Raw genomic sequence first — 22,731 nt, forward strand, 5'->3', positions numbered from 1 at the left:
AATCTGATATGCTTTTCTGCTTCTCAAAGTCCTCTAAACCTGCTTCACTCCTGCACACCCTCCATCCCCCAATGCAGTTAGAATGAGGCAGATCTTCCTACTCTTACGTGCTGCCATCGTACTCCTCCTCCAATTACTTGTGTTTGTCTCTGACCACCAAGAGATTGCAAGGTCTCAAGTACAAGGAGAATACCTTTCTTAGTACTACCAGAATCTCCAACAGCACCTGCCACATAGCAGACCCTGAATGATTTCCATGAAACAGACAACCATCAAATTAATTTCTAGGTATGCCATTTACATACCCCATTTAGGTAACATTCATCAAGTTTTCACCATAAATTCACTTTATTATATAAAGAGCAATAAGGTAAAAAAAAAAAAAAAAAAACAAGGTCATAAACAGTAAAATGTTTTCCAAATGAAACTGAAAAATCTTTTAGAAAAGAACCATAGATGTAATACTCATAATTTTAAGTTTCACATGGTCAAAAATCTGCAGAAGCCTGAGTAGCAGACATTATGATGACTCTCAAGCAATAGGTCAAATAAATAATGGATGGTGATAAGTCAATAGTGTAAGAAATATGATTTCTATATAAAGTAGAAAAAACTTGCTCTTTTAAAATATGATTTTATTTAAAAAAAAACTTGCTCTTTTAAAATAAATTTATTTAAATGCGAGAACATCACCAGTGGCTGAGTTAGTTCTTTCCCCTATAATTCTGATTTTCTTTTACCTAGTTGGATAATTTAATTCAGTCAGGTTTAAGGTAATGATGTTTTATAGTAATAACAACCCACAATCTGAGTGTCTTCAAAGACAAACATTTGTTTACTACACATAGGTCTATGCGCTGGCTATGCTGGTTTTGTTCCAGACTATGGATCAAGTTCAGTTTTGCTCCATGTCTGTCATTCTGGGTCCCAGACAGAAGGAGCATGTGGGGCATGCTGCTCGCATGGAAGAGGAACACAACCATGGAAACACATACTACTACTGCTCAGACATGGTATACATGACTTTTTTAACATCTCATTAGTCAAAGCAAGCCATCAGGCCAAGCCCAACATCAATGGGATGAGAGGTATATTTGCTCTTCCCATAGAAAAGAAGGAAAACAGGAATAGTTGTTGAAAATCTATCAAAACTATCTATTGTGCTTCATCAAAAGATTATTTCACTGCTGCGTTATTAATGATACAGTGGTAAATACCCAGCTGTGAAATTTATAGTCTCTGCAAAACCAGACTACTCAATGACAGTTAAAACTGCTATAATACTTGTTCTAGTGAATATGCAGGCAAGTATATAAAAGAGCAGATCTCTAAATCTTTTTGAAAAATCATGATTTACATTTCAGTATTGAGCGACTTTCACTTTTACTCAATTACTCTTCCAAAAGAAATTAGTGTACATTTGCAAAATATAATGTAGAATAACATTTTTATTATTGTCAAACATTTTCATTTTTCTTATGACTTAAAAGGCACTCACTAAATGACTTCCAGTTGAAGTTAATAAATCAAAATTGCAATCACAATGTATTTAGAGATGAATATTAAAGCATTATGTAATCAAAACTACTGAGCTATGACAAAAGCTTAACTGTGAGGCTAATTCCTTAAAAACTCTCTATTCCTAAACAAACAAAGAATGAAAATAAAAACATTTTCATCTCAAAAAATAGAGTAAAACAAACTCAAGCAAAGAATGAGAAGCCCATTAATCAAGAATGAAGTAGATGATATAATCATTAGAATATTTTAAAAGTAAAATCATTGATAAATTGAAGGGTCATTTTGGGGGGAAAAGGGTGAAGTAAATCTATACTAATCAAATTGGGGGAAAGGGCAGATTATTTCCTTAAAGATTAGCAGGCAAAAAGTGTTAATAATGAACCCATTTATTTTACATTTAAGGTTTCAGGTGTGAACAGTTATGTGAATTTAGATCCAAGTTTATCAGCACAGAACTCATAATACTATAATTCTTCTATTTGTATCATATTGCCTTAGAAGTTTCAGTTATTCTAGTAAATTATTATCATTAATAAAACATTAACTTTCCCTCCTATTTGGAAGCAAAGCTTTTCACTCTTTACAGAAACAAAATTTTACTACAAACAAAATTTTCATCAAATTATAAAAAATGTTGATGGTGAACGTCAACACAACAGAAATCACACAAAAGTATAATAAATAAAACCATCTTATCACTTCATCCTGTCATTCTACAAATGAAGCAGATAAGCCAAAAAGATGAAGTAAGTAATTGAAGATTCCAGAGTACTCAGCTGGGACAAGAACTCCAGTCTCGTGATTCCTAGTCTATTTTTTGGTACTGGATAGAGTTCATCACCAGACACAAGGCCAAGAAATGTTTCTAAAATTTTTGCAAATTATTACCCTGACTGGTTCCACATTTTTCTGATCATGACATACACAATCTGAAGCACAGAGAAATTAAGTATGCTGGTGACCACACCTCTTGGCCACATTCTCCTTCTGCACAGAGGCTTTAAATAGAACTAGTCAGCTATCTCAGAGAAGGCGATGGCACCCTACTCCAGTACTCTTGCCAGCTATCTTCATGCATCAGAACATTTCACTTTACCTTTAAGAATGTCCTGAAAGTACTAAAATTGCCAGCTCTCTTGAACTGTGGCGGCTTCTTACTTCCCATCTCCCAGGATAACAGTAGAGCCTGGACAAAAAAAGTGGCCTTTGGATCTGTTTTATGGAAAATAAATCATGTTTGTCCAGAATCGACGGACTTCCCTGTAGCTCAAATGGTAAAGAATCTGCCTGCAATGTTGGAGATCCAGGTTCAGTCCCTGGGTTGGGAAGATCCTCTGGAGAAGGGAATGGCAATCCACTCCAGTAATCTTGCCTGAAGAATCCCATGGACAGAGGAGCCTGGCAGACTACAGTCCACGGGATCGCAAAGAGTTGGACACGACTGAGCGACTAACACTACACCACTAACCATCCAGACTCAGACCTGATGTCCGTTTACTCACAGATTTCAAGCACCAATAAGAGCTCACTGAAAGAAACTGAGGACATGGCATATGACAGCTCTTGCCAGTCAGCTAATTTAAGAGATGCTTCCTTACCTTCAGGATTATAAAGTAGGAGCCTTCATTGACAGGAATAAAAAATTCTTGCCTATTTAGCTATTTCTCTTTCTCTAGAGTTCCACTTATATTCCCCAGTAGCTACCGAGTCTTTAAGCTGCAAAAAGAATATTAAGACTAATTTTCCACATTTTAATTTGGACATTAATATTTCAACTGGGATCCATATTATCTCTTAAAAGAACTTACTCAATTATTGTATTGTACTGTATTGGACAAATCAGCCTATGTTCCATTTAGCTATATAAACTGCAAGAAGTTTTTAAGAGTGAGAACAACCTCAGGGCACATAAGTCTCTGGTTAAAAGATATTCCAATTCATGTTTTCAGTAAGATTTGCAAACACACTGCATTGAAAAAGAATAAACTTAAACAAAGAACAATTTGAGAAGTAGAATTATTAGACGTGTAAATTAATGCCCAAGGACACAAAACAGCAGGGTAGATAATTCAAAACACTAAACCAGTATCATGAAGTTAAGATCATTAATAAACATTCCTTTTACACCTCACTCTCAATGATTCTTGAATTACGTTAGATTCTCATATAAAATGACTCTATTATTTTCACTGATCTCTGTGTGTATACTGATGCTAATGCCATACTCTTAATTTCTGTCATTTTAAAACACACTTTAGTATCTGGGAAGACAAGTTTTAAATGTTTAATAAATACTTTCCTAACATTTATAAACTTTGGAATAGCCTGCCAAATTCTTCATTTAAAATCTCACTGAAACTTTTATCTGGGATTGCATTTAATTTATAAATTATATTGAAAATGAAATACAAATGTTAGAGAGAATGGTTACTTTTGAATCTTTCCATAAAATTCATGTTTTCCCATTTATGTAAATCTTTCATTTCCTTCAATAAAATGCTAACAAATCTTTGTGCATCTACTGCTAATGTTATTCTCAATGTAGTTTTTCCCATATTTTCTCTTGTAATATATGAATCCTATTGACTTGCATATTTCTTTGGTTCTAGTTACCTTACTAGACTCATTAAATCTAGTATATTCACAGGTATTGTAAATATTTTCCATGTACAAAAATGAAAATTTTACTTAGAAAACATTTTTATACTTAGGTTAAACCACTTTGTTCAGACTTTCTATTATAATATTAAGTGACATTGACTATCGAGGGCATTCTTGACTGATTGTGGTTTACTGAGCATTAATGTTTATCCATTAAATATGGTGTTTGATATAGGTTACTAAAGAATATCCTTTATCAAGTTAAAGAATGTTGGTTATTAATTCTATCAGTAAAGAGTTTTAATTCCCTCAAAAGTTTAATATCAAGATAATCATGTCTCCTTTAAATAATCAATAAAACTTGATTTACTTAACATGTGCCAGTAACTGTTTCCCATGTATTACCCTATGTAAGGTATTAATAGATTTTGTTACTTTTTCCATTGAGAAATGGGGAAACTGAAGCAAAGCTAGTAAGTGGTTGAACTAGGACTGAATGCAGGCGGTTTGGATTAAGATTTCATACTCCTGAATCCACTCATAGATTCTTGTTAATAAACACTTCTAAGTTTTCTTTGGAAATTTTGCATATATTTTCATTAATGAGGTCACTCTATAAATTTCTTGTGCTATCCTTGTTTATTTTTGGAATCAGAATTGTGTTATCATTATAGATTAAATTTGCAAGTCTTCCTTGGTAACCAGTCTCCAACATGGCCACCGATGATCCCCAACTCCTGATATTTCAAAACCTGTGCATTTGCCTTGCACACTGTATGAGGACAGGTTTATCAGCAGAAAAACCAATAAAATAGGGCATACGTGACAATCACTTCCTCAATTAGATCACAAAACACTGCACCTTCTACATGGAACTCTCTCAAGCCATCATTATGGGAGAAGCCAGCAACCATAAGGAGACATAGGGAGTCTTGTGGAGAGGCTGTCCACAAACTATGTCTCATATACTGAAAAATTGTAAATCAACTACACTTTAATTAAAAAAAAAAAAAAAAAAGGACTGAGTCTCATTTCCAACAGCTAAAAGAAACTAAGGTATATCAACTACCACATAAGAAAACTTGGAAATAGATCCTCTAGCTTCAGATAACTATACTACCAGCCAACAGCTTGATTACAACCTTCTAAGAAATCCTGAACCAGACTCACCAGGCTAAACCACTTCCGGATTTCTGATCTTTAAAAACTGCGAGATACAAAGTCTTTGTTATTTTAAACTGCCGAGTTTTGAGGTAATTTGTTATAAAGCAGTAGATAATGAGAAAACCTTCCACAGTATTTCACTACAACAAGCATCAACTGGTTCTGAAAGGTTGAACAGAACTGCTAGATAAGATCTGGTATTTGAGGAAGACGTACATTCAATAAAAGTTTTCCAGGATACAAGTCAATTTAGATTTTTTTAAACTTCTCTCTGCAAAAAAATAAACTTTGTGTTTTCCAAGAATACTATTCATTTTTTATATATTTTAAATATGGAAGTGTTGGTCACTTAGTCGTGTCCGACTCTTAAGACCCCAGGGACGTAGCCCACCAGGCTCCTTTGTCCATGGAATTGTCCAGGCAAGGACACTGGAATGGGTTGCTGTTTCCTTCTCCAGGTGATCTTCCCAACCCAGGGATCGAACCTGGGTCTCCTGCATTGCAGGCAGATTCTTTACCATCTGAGCCAGCAGGGGAGCCCATATTTTAAATGTGGCAATATACAATCTTAAATGCACTTCTATCTCTATAGGTCTAGTATTCCCTTTCAAGTTTTGATATTATGTTTTGTCTATTTTTCCTTTTTTTTCTAATCTTGCTAGTGGTTTATTTTATTCTTCCCCAAAGCGGAAAAATAATTTATCAAGGCTACCGATTTTGAAGGTCTTGTATTTATTTAATTAATGGCTTATGTCATCCTTATTAATCCCTCCTTGTAATTTTCATTTATTTCATCATCCATGTCCCACATTGGTATTGATAATCTTAGTGCTGTCTATTTTTATATCATCCTAAATTTTCACTTCTGATCTTTACTTTAAAAGAAGTGTTATTTTCAGTTATAATGTTATAATTAAAATTTTAGACAATTTTATACTAAAAAGTTGAAAAAAATGTTTGAGGGCTTCCTTGGTGGCTCAGACAGTAAAGAATCTGCCTGCAATGCAGAGACCCCAGTTCAATCCCTGCATCAGAAAGATCCCCTGGAGAAGGAAATGGCAACCCACTCCAGTATATTCTTGCCTGGGAAATCCCACAGACAGAGGAGCCTGGCAGGCTACAGTCCATGGGATCAAAGAGTCCAACACAACTTAGCAACTAAATGATTAATGAAATGTTTATTTTGGCATTACTTTTAATGTTCAGTTGAACTGAATATGGACAGAGAATGCAGCCTGTATGGTTATGTTTTTTTGTGAATTTATTAAGATTAATGTTGCTAACTACTACACAACCAATTTTTGAAAAGCATCCTTGGATTTTAAAAATAATTTCTATTCTCTTGCTATTCATTGTAAAAATTTCCTTTGTAGTGCTATTCAAAATCCTTTTAATTATTACTTCTATTTGCTTCCATGATTCATTAATTTCTGAAATAAATGAAATTTTCCCACAGTTGTAACACATCTTACTATATGGGTAGAATATACTTGATCTTATAACTGCCTTCAGACTTTCACCTGCATTTTTTAGGTACATGAGTGTATGAGTGTGTCTGTGTGTGTGTGTACATACATGTATGTATGTGTATACAAGGTTTAAATTAAAATCCAATTTTGACAGATTTTTAGACAGTAGTTTGTTTTCTATCTTAGAAATATTTAAACTCATATGGTTAACAAAATTTATTTTTAGTAAATCTTTGACATCCAAGACACTTAGATATGTAAATCTCACTAGATGGTTTAGTCACTCAGTCGTGTCCAACTCTTGTGACCCCATTGACTGTAGCCTGCCAGGCTCCTCTGTCCATCGGATTCTCTAGGCAAGAATATTGGGAGTGGGTTGTCATTTCATTAGCTTTATAAAAGAACACTGCAATTCTCTCTTTTCTGCCATAATGAAAATAGAACATATACAGAAAAATTTTAATAGAATGGAACATTAGCAAATTATACTCTAGATGAGGTTTGGAACTCAGAAATTTTTCATGAGAAAATATATTATTATAAAAGATTCTAAGCCATTATTTTCACATCAAGTTTTAATTAAAATGACTACTACAAAAATTGCAATTACTCTCCTCATATCCCAAAGAATAATCCATGAATATTTTATTATCAAATTGTCAATAATTTGATAATAAAATACCTTTAGAAGTTCTAGTTCTTGATAGCAATGTAGGGGGATTCATAACTTACCTCCTACCAGGGACACACCGAATCTACAACTATACAAGGAACAATTTTCTCTGAAAGAAATCCAAAAACTAGCTGAGTGACTCCTACATACTAGTGAAAAAAATAAAAAGACTGATACTGAAATGGGTAGGAGAGGCTGAGTCACAATCTAACTATAAACTCCACTCCTGGTATGGAGACCCACAAATAGGAGGAAAACACACAACTCTTGAGCTTCTTTTTGAGGAGCAAACAATTTGAACTCTATATCTGGTACCCCAGCTTTTCAGACCTGCACCTGAGCAACAAACACCTAAAACATTTCACTCTGATAGTTAACAAGGCTCGTGTCCATGATACACACGAGGCTATAGCGAACTCAGAAAAATTACATAGACAGTTCAAGAGGATTCTCTATGCCAACACCCAAGGCCCAGCAAAAAGACAGACGATTAAAATTGCCTAGTCTTTCTGTAAAAGAGACTTAGACACTTATATTAAAGCTTCAGTTTAAGTGGCAGGCATCTAATTTAGGGCATACCTAGAAGCTTACTGAATACTCTCCAAAGACCAAAAAGGCTGGCAAGAGCCACGCTGGTGTCCTCTTCCATCTCACTCCAGGTCACCAGTATCTCCCAGAAAGAAACTTGTGCACATGTCTGGTGGCTTGGTTTTTGCTGCGGCAGCTAAGGAGGTACTACCTTGATCATCTGGCTCTGGCTGTCACAGTGGTTAGCATTTGTCAGCCCCGGAGGACTGAAACAAGTGGAGAAAGAGAACATAAGCAGCAACAACTCAGTGGACAAAGCAGAGAGGTAACAGACAGGCATCCAGTCTTTCTGTGAAAGAGGACTATTGTCCTATTTTCATAGATTTGGCCTGAGGGGAGGGCGTCAAATTAAACACAAGTCTAGGGCCAGCTGCAATCTTGGGAACGAACTGGACATCAACTTCACAAAGACCCCGTGCCCAGCCCCAGGTCACTGGTAACCTCTGAGAAAGGAGCTTCTGCCCATATTTGGTGCACCAACTTCTGTGGTTGCTGTCCAGAAGAAATAACCCTTGATGCCTGGCTCTAGTGGCTGGTGGGTCTTGAGTTCATGGATCTATTTGGATGACACAAAGGAAGAAATGGTTCTTAACTATCATGCAGGACTCCGTACACAGAGAGCAGAGTGAAAGGTCCATCTCCCAGATGTCCATGGAAAGAGGTGTCTATGTATAACTTAAAAGCTGCTGCCCAAAGTCTGGCCTGAAAGTTTCAACCAAGATGAATTTAAGAAGACCCACACTAATATATAATACAAATAAATTGTCAAAAGTTAAAGGACAGACAGACTCTTTGAAGAAGCAAGAGAAAAACCTCTTATATAAAAGGGAACCCCTATAAGACTATTAGCATATTTTCTAGTTGAAAAAATATAGAAGGGCATGGTATTTTAAAGCTCTGAAAAAAATTAAACAGCCAAAAAAGAATACTCTGCATAACAAAGTTATCACTCAGAGTTGAAAGAGATTTAAAAAGTTGTCCAGAAAAATAAAACGTAAGAGTAATGACCAATAGTCCAGTCCTACAAGAAATGTTAAAGGGACTTTTGAAGATGAAACAAGGAAAAAATATAAACATATAAACCTCACTGGTAAAAATTAAAATATAGTAAAATTAGAAAAAGCTAATGTAAACAAGATTAATCACTTCTATAAAGTGCTAGCATGAAGGTTAAAAGACAAACAGTAAAAATAATTATAAGCACAGTAATTGTCAGTGAATAAGCAAGGTAAGATGATGTAAATGAAGACTTCAAAAATATAAAATATGAGTAAGTAAAAACATAGAGCTTTAAACTGTTACCAAAGTTAATTTGTTGTCAACTTAAAATAGACTATTATAAATATAAATTGTTTTATGTAGGCCTTATGGTAACTATAGAGCAAAACCTAGAGTAGGGACACAAAAGATAAAGAATATAGAATTTAAGAATGCCACGACAGAAAATCATCAAATCACAAGAGTAGCAAGAAAAGTAGAAAGAAAAAAAAAAAAGAAATTATAAAAGAGCTATAAAATTATTAACAAAATGGCAAGAACTCCATACCTATCAATAATAAAAAGTCATCTTTATCTTACCCACGAGATTCTCACAAATGTACAAACATGTGTGTACAAACACACACAGACTGAAAACAAAGGGATGGAAAAATATACCCCACACTCTTGGAAACCAAGAGAAAGCTGTAGTGGCAACACTTATAAGAGATAAAGTAGAACATAAAACAAAGACTATAATAAGAGACAGAGGAGAAAGAGGTCATTACATAGTGATAAAGGGATCAATATAATAAGAGGATAGAACATTTGTAAATATGTTAGCACCTAACATAGGAGCATCTAAATATAAATACAAATATTAACAGACCTAAAGAGTAAAACAGCCACACAATAATAACAGAGGACTTTAATACTCCACAGACATCACAAATAGATATATTTCTAGAAATACAACCTTCCAAGACTAAATCATTAAGAAACAGAAAAATTTGAACAGACTGGTAGGTAACTTAAAAGGAAATAATCAGTAATCAAAAATCTCCAACAAACAAAACCCAGCATCAGACAGCTTAACTGGTGAACTCTACCAAATATTCAAAGAAGAATTAATACTAATCCTATCAAATTCTTCCAAAAATTTGAAGAGAAGGGAATACCTCCAAACTCATTATATGGGACAAGCAATATGCTGATACTAAAAGCAGTCAGGACACCACAATAAAAGATAATTAAAAGCCAATAACCCTGATGAACAGAGATGCAAAAATTCTCAACAAATATTAATAAGCTGAATTCAACATACAACAAAAGGATCATACATTGTGATCAAGTGGGATTTATTTCCAGGATGCAAGGATGAATTGACACCCTCAAATCAATGTGATACACATTCACAAAATTAACCATATAATTCATATGAGCATCTCAAAAAAAGCAGAAAAAAAGCATTCAACAAAATTCAACACCCATTCATGATACAAACTCTCAACAAAGTGAGTATAGAGAAAAAGTACTTCAACAAAATAATGGCCGCATATCACAATACTGCAGCTAAAATCAGACTCAAGGGAGAAAAGCCGAACGTTTTTTTCTCCATGATCAGCAACAACTCGGGGATACCTACTCTCACCACTTTTACTCAATACAGCACTGGAATTCATAGCCAGAGCAATAATGTAACAACACAACAAATGAAAGGCATCAAATTCAGAAAAGAAGGAGAAAAATAGAAACTGTGTTGTCTCTATTTACAGACAACAATACGTTGTCTCTATTTACAGACAACAACATGTGACATCCTGAAAACTCTTAAGACTTCACTGAAAAACTTTAAACGAACAAATTCAGTAAACTTGCAGGATATAAAAATCAATATACAAAAATCTCTTACATTTCACTAAGAATGAATGAAGAAAGATAAATTCATGAAACAATTCCACTTATCACTGCATCAGAAGGAATAAGCTACCTAGAAATAAGCTTAACAGAGGAGGTGAATGATCTGTACCCTGAAAACTATATGTTAATGACAGACATTAAAAAAACACAAGTATATGTTAAGATATCCCACACTCGTGGATTGGAAGAGTTAATATTATTAAAATATCCATATTACCAAAAGCAATTTATAGATTCAATGAGATACTAAAGGCATTTTTCACAGAAATAGAACAAACAATTCTAAAATTTGTATGCAACCACAAAAGACCCTACTGCTACTGCTGCTGCTAAGTCACTTCAGTCGTGTCTGACTCTGTGCGACCCCAAAGACGGCAGCCCACCAGGTCCCGCCGTCCCTGGGATTCTCCAGGCAAGAACACTGGAGTGGGTTGCCATTTCCTCCTCCAATGCATGAATGTGAAAAGTGAAAGTGAAGTTGCTCAGTCGTGTCCAACTCCTAGCGACCCCATGGACTGCAGCCTACCAGGCTCCTCCATCCATGGGATTTTCCAGGCAAGAGTACTGGGGTGGGGTGCCATCTAAAGCCAAAGCAATCTTGAGAAAAAGGAATGATGTTGGAGGCACCATACTTCATTTCAAACTATATTACAGAACTATAGTAATCAGAATAGTTTGGTATTGTCATAAAAATACATAGATCAATGGAATAGAATGCAGAGCCCAGAAATAAATCCAGGCACCTGTGGTCAACTAATTTGCAACAAAGGAGCTAAGAATATACAATAGGGAAAGGACAGTCTCTTCAATAAATAGCATTGGAAAAACTGAACAGCCACATGCAAAAGAATGAAACAGAACCACCTTACACTATACACAAAAAATATCTAAAAATGGACTAAAGTCTTAAGCATAACATCTGAAAACATAAAATTTTTAGAAGAAAACAAAGGTGGTAAGCTCCCTGAAACTAGTGTTGGCTGTGACTTTTTTGGATTTGACACCAAAACCAAAAACAACAAAAGTGAAAATAAACAAACGACACTACATCAAACTACAGAGCTTCTGTACAGCAAAGGAAGCCACTAACAAATGAAAAGGTAATATAACAAATGGGAGAACATACCTGCAAACTGTGTATCTGAAAAAATGTTAATATCCAAAATATATAAATGAGTCCTATTAACACATTAGCAAAAAACAAACAAACGCTTTGAAAAACGTGCATCACTTCTGAATAGACATTCTCCCTAGAAACATATACAGAGAGCCAACAGGTACTTGAAAAGGTGCTCAACGTCACTAATCATCAGGGAAATGCCAATCAAAACCACACTGAGATAGTGCCTTATACCTGTACGAATAGCTATTATCAAAAATTAAGAAATAAGAACTGTTAGTGACCATGAGAAGAAAAGGGAACACTTGTTCACTTTGGTGGGAATATAAATTGATGAAGCCACTATGAAAATAGTATGGAGCTTCTTGAAATAATTAAAAATAGAAATATGCTATCCTGCAATTCTCCTTCTGGGTACTTATCCAAAGGAAGCAAAAGCACTAACTTGAAAATACATCTGCATCATTATTTATAATACCCAGGAAATGGAAGTGCTTATGCTGGAAGCATCCATAATGATGAATAACAAAAAATGGTGTGTGTATACACACACACACACACAAATATTATATTATTCAGTCAAAAACAAACAAACAAACAAACCAGGAAATGTTGCCACTAGTGACAACATGAATTAACCCTGAGGGTGTTATGCTAAGTGAAATAAGTCTGTCAGAGAAAGACAAAAACCATATGATCTCGCTTATATACAGAATCAAAAACAAAACAGCAATCACACACACACACACACACACACACACGTGCACACAAAACATAAAACAACCAACTCATAGATACAGAGAACAGGTTTGTGACTGCTTGAGACAGGGGGTGGGTAAAGTGTGTGAAGATAGTTAAAAGGCATAAACTTCCAGTTATAAAACAAGTAAGCTTCCAGGATGTAAAGTACAGCTTCATAACTATAGTTAATAATACTGCATGGTATATTTAAAACTTGCTAAAAGAATACAACTTAAAAATCCTCATCATAGCAAACAGACAAAAAAAAAAAACAGCACTATGTGTGGGGATAAAAGTTAACTAGACTAATTGTGACAATTATTTCACAATATATACATATATCAAATCATTATGCTGAACACCTTGAACTAATCTAATATTATATCTCAATAAAATAAATTAAATACCTTCAGATTATATTTATGAGCTTTATCCAAAATAGTTGGCACCAAGTTATCAGTAGGTTCTCCATTCTCATCATTCAAATCAGGTGGGTACCAAGATAGGGCTAGTACACCTAATAGAAACGACCAAAAAGAAAATAAAAATAAACATAGGAACAGAAAAGACTACAGGTATTGTTAAAAGAAAAAAAAAAGGCAGACAAGGGCAGTATTAACAATAAAAAGAAACATATTCAAATAATGTTATTTTGTTACTTTACTTAGATATCACTTTTAGTTATTCGATTACTTGGTATACTCAATACTTTAACCTTTTTCTCAGGCATTAGTATCTTTTAATTAACAGATTTTAGTTTTTAAAATAAGTTTTAGATTTACTGAAAAGCTGTACAGAAAATAAGAGTTTCTGCATTCTCCTCTCCTACTCACCATCCTCCCACGCCATACAGTTTTTCCATTAATATTAATATCTTACATCAGTGTGGTAAATTTGTTACGACCGTGATGAACCAATGTAGATATATCATTTTTAACTAAAGTCCACAGGGTTTACATTAGGGTTCCCTCTTTGTATTGCACAGTTCTATGGCTTATGACAAATGTATAGTGTCATGAACCCACTATTTATTACAGTATCACACAAGGATAGTTTTACTGCCTTCAAAACCCATTGCACTCCACTTAATAACTCCTCTTTCTTCTTTTCAATCCCCCAGAAAATAACTGATCTCTTTACTGTCTCTATATATTTTGTCTTTTTCAGAATGTTATATAGATAGAATCATAAAGTAATATTTTCAGACGGGCTTCTTATACTGTGAAATGTGCACTGAAGTTTCATTCATATCTTTTTATGACTTGACAGCTCATTCTTTTTATTGCTAAGTAACATTTCAGTCTATCAATATGCTGTAGTTTATCCATTTACCTGTTGAAGACATCTATGTTTCTTAAAAGTTTTGGCAATTATAACAATAAACCTGCTATAAACATATAAGTGCAAATTTTTGTGTGGATCAGTATCACTTAACAAAAGACTCAGTGATTTTAAAATTACAGTTTATCCCTATAATACCTACTTGCTTTTGAACTAATAAACTACAAAAGGAAAGTTTTAAAAACAATAAGCTTGCAAAGAAATTACTAACTAGAGGAAGAAATCTTTGAAATCAACTAATTCAAAGCCTCATTTAAAGCAAGAGGCCACTAAAAGTATGGTGAAAGTGAAAGTGTTAGTAGCTCAGTCACGTCTGAGTCTTTGCCACCACATGGAGTGTAGCCCACCAGGCTCCTCTGTCCGTGGAATTTTCCAGCAAAAATACTGGAGTGCGTAGCCATCCCTTTTTCAAGGGATGTTCAGGGATCGAACTCAGGTCTCCCACACTGTGGGTAGATTCTTTAGTTTGAGCCACCTCTAAATCATTTAACAGACTCTTTATGACAAGAAGAAAAATACAATGTTATCAAAAGACAAGCATGTGGAAATGAAAATAGAAAACAATAAAGGCAAAGTTAGAAACCGGCAGAGAACTAAATTTAAGACTTAAACCTTGTGTTACCTATGTCATGTAAAAACAGAAGGGCTTCCCCAGTGGCTCACTGATAAAGAATCTGCCTGCCAATGCATGAGGCATGGGTTCAATCCCTCAGTCAGGAATATCCCCTGGTGAAGTAAATGGTAACCCACTCCAGTATTCTTGCCTGGGAAATCCTGTGGACAAGGAGCCTGGCAGGCTATAGTTCATAGGGTCACAAAAAGAGGTGGATACAACTTACCAACCAACCAAACAAAGCAAATACAAGAAAACCAATACAAACAGAGCAGTTCCACCTACAGAAACAAAACAGAACTCGGAGGTTAAGTTAACAGAAAAAAAGGTATCTGTCCCCTATACAATTTTATTTTATGAAAAATATAAAAACAGCAACAAGAACACTGAGGCAGAAAAAAAATTATAATACATGGGGCTCCAAGGGAGCTTTTAGTTAGCCATGAAAGCAGTCATTAAAAAAAAAAAAAAAAAAAAGTGATGAGGAAACTCTGGAGACAACTGATCAAACATTTAAGCTGCCAACGTTCCCAGCTTTATAAAAAGTACATCAATTTCTTGCAATGTGATTGTAAACTTCATATAAATTGATTGCAAAGTATCACCAATGAAAAGCAACAATACAAATTTTCTCAACATGGGACCTATCGAAAAACCCTGGGGAAAAAAAATGGAGAAAGAACATGAGAAAAGTATATAAAGTAGAAACATACAAAAGAAAGTTTATGCCACAGAGTTCAGAAAATTATGAACATGGCATGTTTCCATGAAATTAAAAGCAAAACAAGATTCCTGTTTCTAATAGTAGATTAGGATACTCAGACCAAAATTCCAAAAAAAACACAAATTATTAAATAAAAATGGGAACAAAAAACTTCCAAAAGTCAAAGAGCTGAAGACAGTAAAGAACTACCTACCTGTCTAGAATGAAGTGAAAATGTGAAGTCCGAGAGGTAACTGAGCAAGGAAGTCAGTCTGCCCTAAGCATAACTGGTAGAAGTAAACCAGCCCTCAAAGTCAGTAGATGAAATCCCAGGTGGACAATGCATGGGAAGTCCTCTAACCCCACAGAGAATGTAAAGTAGCTAGTATTTCCTACTGTATTGGCAAACACAGATATAGCATATTTTCATTATCACAGAAATTTCTATTGTACAGCATTGCTAATACACTGATTCTACAAACAACTTACCAACTGGTTCTTGTCCAGTGATTTTTCTTCCTCTTTATCCTTGCTGAAGATATACTCTAAGGCTTAGGGAAAATGTTCCTTGTTCTTCCTTATCCTATCATTGTGTTTCAGCTGTTTTACTGTATCAATTATCACTTCTACATGTTGAATTATATCCCCATATTGTGCTCCATAATCCAATTTATCTTTGTACAGTGTATTTTGGGCTGTGTTACTCATGAGCTTTGAATAAGTAATGGCCTGGGAACCAAGCCAATGATGGTCCTACTTCGGGAGGGGAACTGGTCCATTTAAAATGTTAATGAGGGGAGGAGCCAAGATGGCGGAGGAGTAGGACGGGGAGAACACTTTCTCCCCCACAAATTCATCAAAAGAGCATTTAAACGTCGAGTAAATTCCACAAAACAACTTCTGAATGCCGGCAGAGGACATCAGGCACCCAGAAAAGCAACCCAACTCTTCGAAAGGAGAGAGAAGAAATACAGCTCCACCCACCAGAACACCGACACAAGCTTCCCTAAGCAGGAAACCTTGACAAGCCACCTGTACAAACCCACACACAGTGAGGAAACGCCACAATAAAGAGAACTCCACAAACTGCCAGAATACAGAAAGGACACCCCAAACTCAGCAATTTAAACAAGATGAAGAGACAGAGGAATACTCAGCAGATAAAGGAACAGGATAAATGCCCACCAAACCAAACAAAAGAGGAAGAGATAGGGAATCTACCTGATAAAGAATTCCGAATAATGATAGTGAAATTGATCCAAAATCTTGAAACTAAAATGGAATCACAGATAAATAGCCTGGAGACAAGGATTGAGAAGATGCAAGAAAGGTTTAACAAGGACCTAGAAGAAATAAAAAAGAGTCAATATATAATGAATAATGCAATAAGTGAAATTAAAAACACTCTGGAGGCAACAAATAGTAGAATAACAGAGGCAGAAGACAGGATTAGTGAATTAGAAGATAGAATGGTAGAAATAAATGAATCAGAGAGGATAAAAGAAAAACGAATTAAAAGAAATGAGGACAATCTCAGAGACCTCCAGGACAATATTAAACGCTACAACATTCGAATCATAGGGGTTCCAGAAGAAGAAGACAAAAAGAAAGACCATGAGAAAATACTTGAGGAGATAATAGTTGAAAACTTCCCTAAAATGGGGAAGGAAATAATCACCCAAGTCCAAGAAACCCAGAGAGTACCAAACAGGATAAACCCAAGGAGAAACACCCCAAGACACATATTAATCAAATTAACAAAGATCAAACACAAAGAACAAATATTAAAAGCAGCAAGGGAAAAACAACAAATAACACACAAGGGAATTCCCATAAGGATAACAGCTGATCTTTCAATAGAAACTCTTCAAGCCAGGAGGGAATGGCAAGACATACTTAAAGTGATGAAAGAAAATAACCTACAGCCCAGATTATTGTACCCAGCAAGGATCTCATTCAAGTATGAAGGAGAAATCAAAAGCTTTTCAGACAAGCAAAAGCTGAGAGAATTCAGCACCACCAAACCAGCTCTCCAACAAATACTAAAGGATATTCTCTAGACAAGAAACACAAAAACGGTGTATAAACTCGAACCCAAAACAATAAAGTAAATGGCAACGGGAACATACTTATCAGTAATTACCTTAAATGTAAATGGGTTGAATGCCCCAACCAAAAGACAAAGACTGGCTGAATGGATACAAAAACAAGACCCCTACATATGTTGTCTACAAGAGACCCACCTCAAAACAGGGGACACATACAGACTGAAAGTGAAGGGCTGGAAAAAGATTTTCCATGCAAATAGGGACCAAAAGAAAGCAGGAGTAGCAATACTCATATCAGATAAAATAGACTTTAAAACAAAGGCTGTGAAAAGAGACAAAGAAGGTCACTACATAATGATCAAAGGATCAATCCAAGAAGAAGAGATAACAATTATAAATATATATGCACCCAACACGGGAGCACCGCAGTATGTAAGACAAATGCTAACAAGTATGAAAGGAGAAATTAACAATAACACAATAATAGTGGGAGACTTTAATACCCCACTCACACCTATGGATAGATCAACTAAACAGAAAATTAACAAGGAAACACAAACTTTAAACGATACAATAGACCAGTTAGACCTAATTGATATCTATAGGTCATTTCATCCCAAAACAATGAATTTCACCTTTTTCTCAAGCGCACATGGAACCTTCTCCAGGATAGATCACATCCTGGGCCATAAAGCTAGCCTTGGTAAATTCAAAAAAATAGAAATCATTCCAAGCATTTTTTCTGACCACAATGCAGTAAGATTAGATCTCAATTACAGGAGAAAAACTATTAAAAATTCCAACATATGGAGGCTGAACAACACGCTGCTGAATAACCAACAAATCACAGAAGAAATCAAAAAAGAAATCAAAATTTGCATAGAAACGAATGAAAATGAAAACACAACAACCCAAAACCTGTGGGACACGGTAAAAGCAGTCTTAAGGGGAAAGTTCATAGCAATACAGGCACACCTCAAGAAACAAGAAAAAAGTCAAATAAATAACCTAACTCTACACCTAAAGCAACTAGAAAAGGAAGAAATGAAGAACCCCAGGGTTAGTAGAAGGAAAGAAATCTTAAAAATTAGAGCAGAAATAAATGCAAAAGAAACAAAAGAGACCATAGCAAAAATCAACAAAACCAAAAGCTGGTTCTTTGAAAGGATAAATAAAATTGACAAACCATTAGCCAGACTCATCAAGAAACAAAGGGAGAAAAATCAAATCAACAAAATTAGAAACGAAAATGGAGAGATCACAACAGACAACACAGAAATACAAAGGATCATAAGAGACTACTATCAACAATTATATGCCAATAAAATGGACAACGTGGAAGAAATGGACAAATTCTTAGAAAAGTACAACTTTCCAAAACTGGACCAGGAAGAAATAGAAAATCTTAACAGACCCATCACAAGCATGGAAATTGAAACTGTAATCAAAAATCTTCCAGCAAACAAAAGCCCCGGTCCAGACGGCTTCACAGCTGAATTCTACCAAAAATTTAGAGAAGAGCTAACACCTATCCTGCTCAAACTCTTCCAGAAAATTGCAGAGGAAGGTAAACTTCCAAACTCATTCTATGAGGCCACCATCACCCTAATACCAAAACCTGACAAAGATCCCACAAAAAAAGAAAACTACAGGCCAATATCACTGATGAACATAGATGCAAAAATCCTTAACAAAATTCTAGCAATCAGAATCCAACAACACATTAAAAAGATCATACACCATGATCAAGTGGGCTTTATCCCAGGGATGCAAGGATTCTTCAATATCCGCAAATCAATCAATGTAATACACCACATTAACAAATTGAAAAATAAAAACCATATGATTATCTCAATAGATGCAGAGAAAGCCTTTGACAAAATTCAACATCCATTTATGATAAAAACTCTCCAGAAAGCAGGAATAGAAGGAACATACCTCAACATAATAAAAGCTATATATGACAAACCCACAGCAAACATTATCCTCAATGGTGAAAAATTGAAAGCATTTCCTCTAAAGTCAGGAACAAGACAAGGGTGCCCACTTTCACCATTACTATTCAACATAGTTTTGGAAGTTTTGGCCACAGCAATCAGAGCAGAAAAAGAAATAAAAGGAATCCAAATTGGAAAAGAAGAAGTAAAACTCTCACTATTTGCAGATGACATGATCCTCTACATAGAAAACCCTAAAGAGTCCACCAGAAAATTACTAGAAATAATCAATGACTACAGTAAAGTTGCAGGATATAAAATCAACACACAGAAATCCCTTGCATTCCTATACACTAATAATGAGAAAACAGAAAGAGAAATTAAGGAAACAATTCCATTCACCATTGCAACGGAAAGAATAAAATACTTAGGAATATATCTACCTAAAGAAACTAAAGACCTATATATAGAAAACTATAAAACACTGGTGAAGGAAATCAAAGAGGACACTAATAGATGGAGAAATATACCATGTTCATGGATTGGAAGAATCAATATAGTGAAAATGAGTATACTACCCAAAGCAATTTATAGATTCAACGCAATCCCTATCAAGCTACCAACAGTATTCTTCACAGAGCTAGAACAAATAATTTCACAATTTGTATGGAAATACAAAAAACCTCGAATAGCCAAAGCGATCTTGAGAAAGAAGAATGGAACTGGAGGAATCAACCTACCTGACTTCAGGCTCTACTACAAAGCCACAGTTATCAAGACAGTATGGTACTGGCACAAAGACAGAAATATTGATCAATGGAATAAAATAGAAAGCCCAGAGATAAATCCACGCACATATGGACACCTTATCTTCGACAAAGGAGGCAAGAATATACAATGGATTAAAGACAATCTCTTTAACAAGTGGTGCTGGGAAATCTGGTCAACCACTTGTAAAAGAATGAAACTGGACCACTTTCTAACACCATACACAAAAATAAACTCAAAATGGATTAAAGATCTAAACGTAAGACCAGAAACTATAAAACTCCTAGAGGAGAACATAGGCAAAACACTCTCCGACATACATCACAGCAGGATCCTCTATGACCCACCTCCCAGAATATTGGAAATAAAAGCAAAAATAAACAAATGGGACCTAATTAACCTTAAAAGCTTCTGCACATCAAAGGAAACTATTAGCAAGGTGAAAAGACAGCCTTCAGAATGGGAGAAAATAATAGCAAATGAAGCAACCGACAAACAACTAATCTCAAAAATATACAAGCAACTCCTACAGCTCAACTCCAGAAAAATAAACGACCCAATCAAAAAATGGGCCAAAGAACTAAATAGACATTTCTCCAAAAAAGACATACAGATGGCTAACAAACACATGAAAAGATGCTCAACATCACTCATTATCAGAGAAATGCAAATCAAAACCACTATGAGGTACCATTTCACACCAGTCAGAATGGCTGCGATCCAAAAGTCTACAAATAATAAATGCTGGAGAGGGTGTGGAGAAAAGGGAACCCTCTTACACTGTTGGTGGGAATGCAAACTAGTACAGCCACTATGGAGAACAGTGTGGAGATTCCTTAAAAAACTGGAAATAGAACTGCCTTATGATCCAGCAACCCCACTGCTGGGCATACACACTGAGAAAACCAGAAGAGAAAGAGACACGTGTACCCCAATGTTCATCGCAGCACTGTTTATAATAGCCAAGACATGGAAGCAACCTAGATGTCCATCAGCAGATGAATGGATAAGAAAGCTGTGGTACATATACACAATGGAGTATTACTCAGCCATTAAAAAGAATACATTTGAATCAGTTCTAATGAGGTGGATGAAACTGGAGCCTATTATACAGAGTGAAGTAAGCCAGAAGGAAAAACATAAATACAGTATACTAACGCATATATATGGAATTTAGAAAGATGGTAACAATAACCCGGTGTACGAGACAGCAAAAGAGACACTGATGTATAGAACGGTCTTATGGACTCTGTGGGAGAGGGAGAGGGTGGGAAGATTTGGGAGAATGGCAATGAAACATGTAAAGTATCATGTGGGAAACGAGTTGCCAGTCCAGGTTCGATGCATGATGCTGGATGCTTGGGACTGGTGCACTGGGACGGCCCAGGGGGATGGTATGGGGAGGGAGGAGGGAGGAGGGTTTGGGATGGGGAACACATGTATACCTGTGGCGGATTCACTTTGATATTTGGCAAAACTAATACAATTATGTAAAGTTTAAAAATAAAATAAAATTGGAGAAAAAAAAAAAATAACTATAAAAAAAAAAATAAATAAATAAAATGTTAATGAATCCTTCAGAGTAACCTGAAAGGTTTCTCTAAAATATGTCGACCAAGTAGCATTTATACATAAAATCTATTAGAGCATATTTCTACCATTCCAATTGCTAAGTGAAAAAGGATACTCTTTAAGGTCCATTCTTGGAACATTAGTATATTAAATGCAGATCACTTCATATAATGATCACGTCCTCCCTCCACATCACTTATCACAAGACCTTCAATATAAGTGAAACCCAACAATAATATTTTTGTTAAGCTAAGTGATTCTAAACAGGGTAATACTTAAGAATACAGGTAGGAAACAGACAGACCCAGAAAATTCAGTCCAATTTTGTCATCTGATAGATGTTTATCTTTAGGTAAGTTAGCCTACTTAAGTCTTCACATTTGTAAATGGGAATAAATTTAGTTCATAACCTAAAAGTCTGTTTTAAAAATCATACATGAAAGAATGCATTATGCAGAGTGGGACTTCTTCCAAAAAGTAATTTAAAAAATTTATAAAAAGAATTATTAAATAAAATATCTAAGACAGTAAAATGGTAAGTAAATTTGTTTTTGTTTACCTCAACAGAGCTTGTGATAGTTTCTCTTATATATGGGGAAAACAGTGCTTCTTTCAAACATCTCAAACATTCTTTCAAACATCTCAAACATTCTTTCAAATTAAAGATTTCATAGAAAGAAAGGCAAAATGGAAATGCCATTTCCATACATAAACACTACTACACAGGATGACAATTTCAAAAAAAAATAAGACATTATAAAAAACAAGAAAAATAATGCACAAAGCATTCAATAGAGAAAGACTGGCTCAGATCTGAAATAGATGTTGATATCATTAAACAAGGAATTTAAAATTATTATTATGATTTAATGTTAAAAGATCTAATAGGAAAATAGTCAACATGTAAGGTCAGGTGGGAAATACTAGCAGAGAGATGAAAATTAAAACAACTAAATAGAAATGCTGGGGGAAAA

At 35.0% G+C, this 22,731-nt stretch overlaps 1 protein-coding gene across 1 annotated transcript in view; it reads right to left on the minus strand.

The window, feature by feature from the left end:
* Nucleotides 1-22,731, minus strand: part of MANEA (mannosidase endo-alpha) — an 82,321-nt gene that overhangs the window by 17,350 nt on the left and 42,240 nt on the right. Inside the window, 1 exon segment of the mRNA NM_001206725.1 lies at nucleotides 13,183-13,292. Coding sequence (NP_001193654.1) covers nucleotides 13,183-13,292 — 110 coding nt within the window.

Source organism: Bos taurus, chromosome 9 (assembly GCF_002263795.3).
Source record: "Bos taurus isolate L1 Dominette 01449 registration number 42190680 breed Hereford chromosome 9, ARS-UCD2.0, whole genome shotgun sequence".
In the NCBI taxonomy this organism is placed as follows: Eukaryota; Metazoa; Chordata; class Mammalia; order Artiodactyla; family Bovidae; genus Bos; species Bos taurus.